This window comes from Hippocampus guttulatus, chromosome 6 (assembly GCF_054856545.1).
Source record: "Hippocampus guttulatus isolate MCC_2025c chromosome 6, RoL_Hgut_1.0, whole genome shotgun sequence".
Lineage (NCBI taxonomy): Eukaryota > Metazoa > Chordata > Actinopteri > Syngnathiformes > Syngnathidae > Hippocampus > Hippocampus guttulatus.
The window spans coordinates 5,324,941-5,336,648 of NC_141266.1; the positions used below are offsets into that span (position 1 = coordinate 5,324,941).

The 11,708-nt window shown below is 45.3% G+C and overlaps 1 protein-coding gene across 1 annotated transcript in view; it reads left to right on the plus strand.

Annotated features, from left to right (window-relative positions):
* tshz1 (teashirt zinc finger homeobox 1) overlaps positions 1-9,816 on the plus strand; it is a 43,172-nt gene extending 33,356 nt beyond the window's left edge. The window contains exon 3 of the mRNA XM_086112869.1: positions 5,048-9,816. Coding sequence (XP_085968995.1) covers positions 5,048-8,616 — 3,569 coding nt within the window. The 3' untranslated portion in view covers positions 8,617-9,816. The remainder of the gene's footprint in view (positions 1-5,047) is intronic.
* The last annotated feature ends 1,892 nt before the right edge of the window (positions 9,817-11,708 follow it).

Sequence of the window (11,708 nt, forward strand, 5' to 3'; positions counted from 1 at the left end):
GGTTCATGTGAGCACGTCTGGGGAAGCGCAAGAGGTTGATGGTATCAAACAAGAGAGAGGAGGGCGGTGTTGGGAGTCAAAGGGGAAATGTACCATAGGTCTTACGTGAAGGTGAGCCCCCTATGGCACAACAAGGAGAAGACTACGATCAGATGAGAGCCAAGAAGTAAATCATCGCCTTCACGCTCAATATCCGGCTTTGTAACTTTCATCTTTGCATAATTCAACTCATCAAATGTTCAGGTGTGACAGAGTACCAGCATATAAATCCTCAACTGCTGAACTTTTACCTTGAAAGCTTCTCCGAAGTTGGCGTAGCTCAATCATATCCATATCATCAAAGTGCATCCTGTTGGAGTCTTTTTCACAGTTGCGCCTCATTGAATCTTTTCATTCGACAAATTTATTGCCATATGCCTCAAAGAGAAAAAGAATAGTGTAAGTTCTCCTGTCGGGTATTTGCTTTGCAAATATTGGTCACTTTAGGGCAGTGTTTCCCCACCATTTGAGTCAAGTTGTATAGTTTGCATTCAAAGAATCTCATGCACACGACAAACCAAAATAATACTGATAATCATTTTAAAAAAAGGCTCAATATTTCCACAAACATTATTTGTATGAAGAAAAAGTTTTCGGACCGATGTGGTGAAATTGGATAATTTCCCATGGCACACCTGATCTTCTCTTATCGTACAGAACATAACAAGGCTCAGGTACAGCTTTGTGATGTTTTCCGTATCCTTGTCCCCTTGTCTCTCTTGTCCTCTGTCTTTTCTATGCAACCTCCTGTCAAAATTAGGCCCGGGTTCCTCAGCAGGCCATGGCTCTCATGTTAGCCGCTTCACAGGAAGCACATCCCAACATTCCCCCTGACACGCCGGCAGCAGCATTACCATAATTGGCTTTTCTACATGACGGGACAGAGGAAATAATAATGTCATTTTATTTACAGCCCTCTTGTCCCGGTCCGAGAGCAGTCACCCCTCCCCTCCAGCCCTTCTCGCCGCCACACTCTCTCTTCTATCTGCCATACAAAACTCCTCGTCTTTTTTTTTAAAGTTTTTTTTTTTTTAATCTCATCTCCCTCTCCCCCACTATTCTCTCCGTGAGGCGTGCGGCTCATTCTGCCACAGCGTGTAGGTCAAGCGATGGCTTTTTGATCAGCTCCTGTCCAAAGCCATCAGTGTTGAGAGGCATGTAATGGAGAGCAGGGTGACAAACAGAATCTGGGGAAAGGAATAAGACTGCCAGTTTCCTATTAGGGGCCAGCCTAAACGGCCCCGGCCTGCAACCCTCCCCATCCCGCCGCACGGCAACCACCTCCACCAGCCTTCTGCTCCGCAAACCCACTCTTGCACTGCCTAAATCACATGAGTGAAGGGACCTGTGATTGGACATTAGTGCTGCAAATGACTGCTGTGATTGCCCCCTCCTCGCAAACGCACATCAAATAAATAAAGAAATGTGTGCAAATAAATAGGAGAACGGGCGTTGGAGAAAAGGGGCTGGTGAAGAGAGGCTGACTGGTTTCATCTCTTTCTTTTCACTCTTGTTTCATCTCCTTTCTGCCTTTCTTATCTGGTTTGTTTGGCTTTGACAGCGGCCAAATGGTGAAGCTCTGCGAGCCTGACAGAGAGTGTTATTGATTTAACAACCAAGCAGACTCGCTGCAAAGAAGGGCGAAAGCAGGAAAAAACACGGATGGGTGGGAAAGAGATAGCAAAGTTTTGAAAAGGAGTGATGTGTTGCCGCTTGCCTCCTTGCCAAATTGCAGACGCGTACTCTGGTTGGATTCAATCTGGTAGCGCTTACAGAAATCAAGTTATCAAAAAAAGTCACTACGTATGGGGGAGAATGTTTGGAAGATGCTCTCTACAGAGCGCTACCATGTTGTCACACTGTGAAGCCCAATTTTATACTGTATTGACACAGGTTGAAGGACGTTCTCTGCCAAATATAATACTAGACTTTGTCTCCGTCCAGTCTGAACGGCCAGACTGCCTGCTTTCTCCCCGGTCTGCTCTTTAAAGAAGGTTTTTACAAAGCCGCAGAGCAGACTGTAAGGACAAATTTGTGACGATACTTCACACTGTAGTATTCATAAGGGAAGTATTTTCTTCCCTTTCAGTTGAAAAAAGTAACATTTTTAGCCTCGTATAGCCATTTAGCCTTTGGTCCAGTGTTTTGTAGCGTGAGAAAGGAGAACCTCCTTTATCGCTTTTATAATGCGTTGTGTTTTTTTTCAAGGGCTCCTTTATGACATCCACAGGGGCTACTAAACCTTTTTTAGTCCTTCACATATTTGATGCCTCCCTTTATTCAAAGCGTATCACCCATATGCATAGAACACCATAGCTGAGCGATGCAGTGAGCTGCTAATATCTTGCTTGCCGTTGTTGTGAGAGTGGCTGGTGGCGGGGCTTGATCGCTGCAGTTTGTGACAGTGAGTCGTGGCACTCTCTTGGCCACGCTGCCGCCTGTCTCCTTGATGGCGGCACGTTACCAAGCAAAAGTGACAAGCGCGTTGGTGCCCGTGCAGATGGCCCTGCTCACAGCCATCACCCTCTCTGCAAGCCAAACCGCCAGGGACACCAGCCCTAGCCCACCCGTAGCCTGCCCCTTCCGACTGCGGTGACGTTGCATACGTGCGTCCAGCACACAAATCCACGGGGGGTGGTGTTGGGGGTTCAGATGACAGCGAGTGAAAGTCAAACATCTTCGAGCAGCAGTGATTGAGGCGTCCACGTTTGATGGGTAGCTCTTAATATTTTTACCTCCTCATTGCCAATTCAGATTTCAGCATCCTGTCAGACGAGCATTTCAAAGGCGAGGCAGAGATCATTTATTTCAGGCTAACTTTAACTGTGTTTCATCACTAATGTACATTTATGGTTTGCAAAACAATCTGGATACTGCCTATGATTTTTACAGATGTCTCTCTGCCTGTCTTTTGTCTCTGTGCTTTTGATAGCTCCCTCTTTGTCGTTTCCATGACAACATGGTAGGACAGAAATTGATTGACAGCCATCGTCAAAGGGTTCCCTGGCGACCTGCTCATCGCTCGAAGCCCCTCCTTATTGCAGTCTGTATTTTGTCACTCATCCACATATTTTTCGCTTTCTCTTTCCGACAATGTGATTTCTATATTTCCAACTACTGGGGTTTTGGCTATTTTTGTTCTGCACCTGACGTGAGTGACTCAGCTAGGTTGTCCCACCAGTACAATGGGACTCGTGATGAATGGCCAGCCAGTCTGCAGATTGCATTGTATATTAAATGGCTGATATGGATTGACATCCTCATGCTCTGGAAGCAGGTTGGTGCGGGAAGGCACCCTAACAGGAGACACTCTGCAGATGTGTTGTAGAGAATACATCACATAATGCTAATCTGCTGTGTTAGGGATTTTCAGGAGTTTTAGAAACTGTCTCGGTCTCAGTCTGTCAGTGGGATTGAAGCGCAGCCAGGTTCTCCTGTAGTGCTCTCATTTCACTGAAATCCTGTCAAGCACTGGGGTTCGGAGAGGGGGAGGTAAGTTGCTCATTTGGAGAAGGGTGTATCAGCAGCACACTCTCGATTTATAGACAATATTGTGGTCGGAGTCTCCTTTGCCCTATAAGAGGAGCTAAGTATGCGCTGCATTGTGAAGGTGAGCGTGCAGGCTAACGTGCATTCCCAAACCGACGCGCTCAAACGCACATCATCACATCGTCACAGTGCATGGTGCAGCTGCTCACATCCCCCACCTCATCCACCCATCTCCTCTCAGGCAGCAGTAAATGGTGCCAGTGTATATATATCAGGTATTATGTCCACTTAGATTATGATATGACAGGTTAGCGTGCCGTTTGAAGCTGACAGCACATCTGTTTCATCAGGAAAGATTGATACTGGCATCTAGGACACACATCTCACCATGCAGGAAGGAGATAAAGGAAGAAGCTAGGGGGCTGTCTTTCCTGTCTCCCTGCCTCTCTCTTTTTTTCTTTCTCCCATTTCGACTTACTCCCCCCTTCTCGCCTAGAAAAACCAACACCTCATGCACACTTGTTCTTCGTTCCCCGTGTCTACTTTTCATCCACGTTTTCCCCCAAACCTCCTTAATGTTTTTCTTGCTTATGGTTGCTTGCGGTGGGTTCCCTACCCAGTGTATGTGCATACACACACACACACACACACACACACATCTTGCCGCTGCCCCGAGCTCATGTTCTTCAATATTTGTTCATTTTTACAATGCATTGGTTGTCTCCTCCATAGTCGTCTTAACAATCATGAGCAGCATGGTCCGAATGACACTGTTTTGTCAGTTTCTGTGCTTATTATCTCAAATGGGAGTGACCTTTAGCTTGGTTGACTGGGTTAGGAAAAGCTGCAGTACCTTCCAATTAGTGCCCCCCCCCACCCCCCCAATCACCACATCAATTCTTAACATTTGAGGAGTTGAACTTCGCGGACTGGAGGATTGAGAGGCAATGAAGCTTAGAGAATAGAAAAACAAAGTGTAAAAAAGGGAGTTAAGCTGCAGTACCTTCCAATTAGGGCTTTTTCCCCCCCCCATCACCACATCAATTCTTAACATTTGAGGAGTTGAACTTTGCGGACTGGAGGATTGAGAGGCAATGAAGCTTAGAGAATAGAAAAACAAAGTGTAAAAAAGGGAGTTGGACATGCAAGCATGCAACTGACTAAGAAGGCCAAACAGCCAGTCATTTCCCAGGAAACATGAGGCATGTGCGAAGGAATAGGGAGTTGGGTAGGAAAAGGACAACTGTCAGAAGCGCAGTGATTTATATTTCCCTTGGAGGCTTTTTTCACCGCACGCGTTCAGAACCACATGTGTGTAAAATATAAAGTCATGCATGCATGCATACATGGAGACAGACGTACAGTTGCAGTGGTTCAGAATAAAAGGGCAACATTTTCCACTGAGTCGTAGGTCTGTGTCATTTTTGTTACCTTCAGTGTTAATGTACTGTGAATCTTCGATTTCACTTTGCTAATAGAATTTCTTCTCTCCAATTTTTGTCTCCTGTCTGTCCTACAGCGTACATGCCCGAAGATGAACTTAAGGCGCCCACTCAAGAGGAGGAAGAGCACCTCCAGGATGACGGCCTCTCATTAGATGGCCAGGACACTGAATTTCTGTGCAACGAGGAAGAGGATGATGTGGAAGGAGGCCAACCGCCTAGTTACAGAGACTCTCCCCTCAGCAATGGCACCAACCCCGATGCTGGCTATGGGTCCCCGCTTAGCGACGCCAGTGACAGACTTCCGGACTTCAAAAGTACTTCCTCTCGGGATGGTCACGAGAAGGAAGGTGCAACCTTGCCCTTCTCACCCAACAACGGCCTATCTTTCCAAGATAGCTTGGCTCAGATGAAAGCCGTCTATGCAAACCTCATTTCAGATGCCTCTTGGTCCAGCATTACAATGGATATCATGAAATCCAAGTCTGCTGCAGCTGGCAGTGTAAAGAGTACCCTCATCACCTCAGAAGCCGCCTCTTCTGCCCCAGTTTCGACAGCAACGACGACGACGACCACAAACAAGAGCAACGGGGTCAACATAGTCAGCAGTCATCACAATGGCAGGGGCTCCAGCACCACTGCCAGCCACACTGGCACCACAACCGTTAACACGAATGGCACTGCAGCTGGCGCTGTTAGCATCCAGAACGCAACTGGCAGCGGCGGGAGCAACAGTGGCGGGACTAACAACGGTAGTGGTGTGGCCTATGACTGGCACCAAGCAGCACTTGCAAAGACTCTTCAGCAGACCCCCTACCATCTTTTACCAGAGCCTAGCCTTTTCAGCACAGTGCAGCTCTACCGTCAAAACAACAAACTGTATGGCTCCGTCTTCACCGGTGCAAGCAAATTCCGCTGTAAAGATTGTAGCGCTGCCTATGACACCCTGGTTGGTTTGACAGTCCACATGAATGAGACTGGCCACTATCGAGATGACAACAAGGACAAAGAGGAGGATCAGGGAAAGCGCTGGTCCAAGCCCCGCAAACGCTCCCTGATGGAGATGGAAGGCAAAGAGGATGCTCAGAAGGTGCTAAAGTGCATGTACTGTGGCCACTCGTTTGAATCTCTGCAGGATCTCAGCGTTCATATGATCAAGACCAAGCATTACCAGAAAGTGCCTCTCAAAGAACCAGTGCCAGCCTTGGCCACTAAACTGGTGCCCGCATCCACTAAAAAACGAATAACGCAAGATCCGATAATATCCCCTTGCTCTCCGGAGTCTGTCCATACCGGTGGTGCGGGAGGCAATTTATCACTTGCCGATATTGGCAAAGATGCCAAATCAGCAGCTAATCCCTATGTCACGGCAAACAACCGCTATGGCTACCAGAACGGTGCCAGCTATACATGGCAGTTTGAAGCACGAAAAGCTCAGATCCTGAAATGCATGGAGTGTGGTAGCTCTCATGATACGCTGCAACAGCTTACCGCTCACATGATGGTCACAGGTCACTTTTTGAAGGTCACAAATTCGGCATCTAAGAAAGGGAAGCAACTGGTGTTTGATCCTGTGGTGGAAGAGAAGATTCAATCTATCCCACTGCCGCCTACAACCGCCAGACTCCCTGTACCTGGAAGTATTAAGTCTCAGCCAGTGTCCCCTGCCCTCTCCTCAGGCTCAGAGGAAAAGAGGGAAGCGAGTGAGGATGAGAAAGTTGAAAGTGGGGAGCCAGCGGAGAAAAAAATCAAGGAGGAGAGAGATGACTCGGGTGAGAAAGTCGAGACTGACGCCACATCATATAAATATCTTAGAGAAGAAGATCTGGAGGAGACTCCGAAAGAAGGTCTCGATATTCTTAAATCCCTGGAAAACACGGTGTCAAGCGCCATTAGCAAGGCTCAGACAGGCACTCCCACTTGGGGTGGATACCCGAGCATTCATGCAGCTTATCAGCTGCAAGGTGCAATAAAGAGCTCGACTACTGTTCTGCCCCCCAGCATCCAGAGTGTCCAGATGCAGCCAATGTTTAACAGTGGGCTTCGGGGGCTTGTGAGTGATCCCAGTTCAGTCATCCACTCGCCTCGGAGCCCTTCTTCGCCTACTCCGCTCAGGAGCAATGTCACTGCCATGGAGGAGCTGGTGGAGAAAGTGACGGGCAAAGCTGCCGCTGTAAAGAAAGAAAAGGAGGAGAAAATGGTGAGCGTGGAGCGGGCCCGGCCCCCTTCGCTGGTCAAATCCCCCTCTCCTGTACTGAGGGAGCAGAGAGAGCAACTGGCCTCTCCAAATGACCTAATTGCTGGTAAGGCATCTGCTATGAGAAGTACCAGCCCGGGCAGTGTCGAAGCCGAACTTATCTGCAAGAAGGAGCCGAAAGAAAGTCTTGTGAATGTCTATCACAACAATTCAAAGAACGACCCAGAGGCCTGCCAATCTCCGGTGACTAACGGCAACAGTCTCGGCGTCATTACTGATCACTCCCCAGAAAGTCCTTTTATCAATCCTCTCAGTGCACTCCAGTCAATCATGAACACACACCTGGGAAAGGCCTCCAAAACGGTAAGCCCAGCTGCAGACCCGCTCTCCATGCTTTACAAAATCAGTAACAGCATGATGGATAAAAAGCCAGCCTTCAACCCAACACCTCAGGGCAAAACCGCTGAGGCCATCAACCACTTTGCTTTGTATGAAAACAATGACCAACCCATAGACCTGAGTAAAAACAAGTCGAGCACTCACAGTAACAGTAATGCTAACAACAACAACAACAACAACAACAACAACAACAGCAGTAGTGTGGTCAACAATATTGTAAATGGTAACAAGCCTATCGTGAGCATGCCGGAGAGGGTATCCTCTCCTTTCAGAGAGAATGCTCTCATGGACATCTCCGATATGGTCAAAAACCTCACCGGGCGACTGACTCCCAAATCCTCAACGCCCTCCTCCATCTCGGAGAAATCAGACGCTGATGGCAGTGCATTTGAGGATGCTCTCGAGGATCTCTCCCCAGTGCAGAAGAGAAAGGGGAGACAATCCAACTGGAATCCCCAGCACCTCCTTATTCTGCAGGCACAGTTTGCCTCCAGCTTGCGGGAGACCCCAGAAGGCCGCTACGCCATGACTGACCTGGGCCCTCAGGAAAGGGTCCACATCTGTAAGTTCACTGGCCTCTCCATGACCACCATATCCCACTGGCTGGCTAATGTCAAGTACCAGCTGAGACGGACTGGTGGCACCAAGTTTCTCAAAAACATGGACTCGTGCCAGCCTGTGTTCCTCTGTGGTGACTGTGCCTCCCAGTTCAGGACTCCCTCCTCCTATATCAGCCACCTGGAGTCTCACTTGGGATTCAGCTTGAAGGACCTGTCCAAACTGTCAGCTGAACACCTACGGGAGCAGCAGGCTGCCTCAAAGGTGATCACGGACAAAATGACATTCGGCAGTTCCCTGTCAGCCTTGACTACGCCAGAGGACGACATTGGCTCGGTGTACCAGTGCAGACTTTGCAATCGGACATTCGTCAGCAAACACGCAGTCAAGTTACACCTCAGTAAAACCCATGGCAAGTCTCCCGAGGACCACCTGGTGTTTGTTACAGCTTTGGAGAAACTCGAGAAACTAGACAAAATGGAATCGGTTTAAGGAGGGTGTCGAGGAGAAGAGACGTTAACACTTACGGTATGGAACTGACTAGAATTTCATTGCACTAAAACAACATTGTTCACAGTTACTGCACTGGGCCGAACTGAGCCAACAGAAAAAATAAAAAAAATACAAAGTCTTATTTTCTGTTGTAATGATTGCCTGACTGGACCATGTTGATTTGTTTTCATTTTGCCATTTTTTCACACTTATTTCCTAAGATATTTATATGCTGTTTGTCTGATCTGTGCATGTATTTTAGTGAATCAAGGTTAAACAAAAATGATTTCAATATTGTCATGACAAAAATACAACTGCTGTGTCAATGATAAAATTAAAAATGCATTGGAAGAATGGAAATCTGTACTATACTTGATATGAAGAAGAAAATTAAATGTACACACCAAAAACAATTAAAGATACCCCGAAAGACTGAAGTAGCACCTTAGACTTTTGAATTTTGCATTTCTAAAAGAATAATAATTATTGGTTCCTGTTATTGAAATGTTTTGAAAAAGAATAGACTGCTTTATTGTATTAAAAAAAAGGTTATATGAACATTTGGAACAACTGAAATGCTGCTTCCAGTGAGTCAAAAGTGGCCATTTTATGCAAGTTTCCTTAAAAAAAAAAAGAAAAAAAAGTGAAGTATCACCTATTGTTAAATTTACTTTAATTGTTTTCATTTCAATTTTCCTCTTTTTACCGGTGTTGCTTTCAGCTGTAAAAAGAACATTTGTAAATGATTACCAGTGAAATGTCAGTACTCCCATAAGACATATCTCATCATTTGAAATGACTGCAGTCTTTGTATCTTAAGGCGTGTGCATTCTCTAACTTTTATATTGTCATTTTATGTACTAAAATGATTAAAAACAAGCAACAAAAAAATATTGTGTACATAGATATATGCTGTAGAGTTACACCCTTTTTTTTTGTTTTTTTAATGAAAATACAAATGTCAGCTTCTTTGGCTTGGTTTACAGAAATGATTTTAATTATACTTGCATCCGATTTGATGCATGATATGGTGTGGAAAATAAATAAGCGATGCACAATGACTATACATTTCAATGTTTTATCAACAATATTGTAAAAAAACAACAACAACAACAACAAAGAAACGTTTTTAGCACCGCTAAGGTTGTTTCTTTTCTTTCTCAGTTGTAAAATAAACCCCAAAGCAGTTGTTAACAGTCATACATTTGTGGTTGTGTGTTCATTTGTCATAACGGTGCATCAAGCTCCAAATGTATGTTCAAATGCTCTGTAGCATCCCGTTTGCTGCACATTAAAGCAATCACAGCAAATTCCAGTCCTAGCCCAGTGTAGTACATTTTTTTTCACCCCCTACATTTTCAATTATTCTTAAATGCTCTTGCTTTCTTGTGCAACACATCGACTTTGCGCTTTGCAACATTTAAGAGAAAAATAACTGATTACCGAGCTGCAGGATACCACCAATGTTATAGTAATGATGAAGATCACAGGAATGATAAGCCAATGAGAGTGGTGATTGTGCTTCAGAAACTCATGCTCGACTTGTGACTGGCCTTCGGAGGGCCTGCTCTGAAGAGCCATTGTTATATTTATTAATGACAGCAGTGTACTGTAGCCTGTGATCTGATCAGATGGGTGTCTTTGTCAACATCTTGACTAATGACACGAAACCAATGACAAAAGTTTTTTGTTTGTTTGTCTTTTATGATACTCAGAAAACAGATTTTTTTTTCTCTCTCCAAATTTGCTTTGCTCACTTTAATGTGGTTTGAGTGATTATGATTATGATACTTTACGTGTACTTGAGAACTGTCGTGAATAAACTTTTGATATTCAAAACAGAACCCAAAAGTCATTGGTAAATACTGATGAACTTACTGTGGCTCTGTTCATTCGATTGTTTTGGTGCAATGCATATATTTTTGGGGATATCAACCTGAGATCAAATGAAGTAAAATTGTGTATTTGGCAGCAAATTTACAATTCATGTCAATTAAAATTCTATGTAACATGTTTTTATTTAATATGATGCGGGCGGCACGATGGTCGACTGGTGAGCCTCACATTGCAGAGGTGCAGGGTTCGATTCCAGTTTCTACCTTCTTGTGTGGAGTTTGCATGGTCTCCCTGTGCCTGTGTGGGTTTTCTCCGGGTACTCCGTTTCTTCTCACATTCCAAAAACGTGCATGACAGACTGATTGTGCACTCGAAATTGTCCCTAGGTGTGAGCGTGGATGGTTGTTCGTCTCTGTGTGCGCCGCGATTGGCTGTCAACCGGTTCAGGGTGTCCCCCGCCTACTGCCCGAAAACGGTTGGGATAGGCTCCAACACCCCCCGCGACCCTTGTGAGGATCAAGCGGATCGGAAAATGGATATATTAAAACATGGATAAATATTAGATGAATAACTCCCTCAAAGTGTCAGCATTCAAACGGAGTACTTTTATTTCACTAAAAGTGTCATATACACACACACACACATGGAAATCAATTGTTGCACCATCATTGGTTTGCAGGGCAACTTTTATGGAGCATATACATACAGTGTCGTATCATAAATCTGCCAAGATGGATGGCTGTCTCTTCCCATGCATTTCTGGTCAGGTTGGCTTTTGTTGTGTTTATGCAAGAAGATCTTACAGACGATAAATTCCCAACCCTCCTGAACAAAACATTGTCACAGTCAAAGTTGTTTACTTTTCAGGTGTCATATTTAAGCCTCTGCTCTCTGAGTGCTCTCTTTGAAACTGGCTCCATCTTTGTTTGAGCGCTACTATTCCATCGCTGCTAACAGTCACAGCAAAATAGGACAAGTAATACATAATATGTCTAATTGCTTTTCTTAACTGTGTAAAGCACTGTGGCATATCAATTAGCACGTCTGCCTCACAGTTCTGAGGTTTAGGCAGTGACTCTGAGGTCTACATGGTCTTCTTCAGTGCTTGCGTCGGTTTTCTCCGGGTACTCTGGCTTCCTCCCGCAGTACAAAAACCTTCATGTTAAAGACTCTCGTCTAAATAGTCCATAGTTGTGAATTGTATATGAATGTGCCCAGTGATTGACGGCAGACCAGTTCTAACACATCGTCAGCAG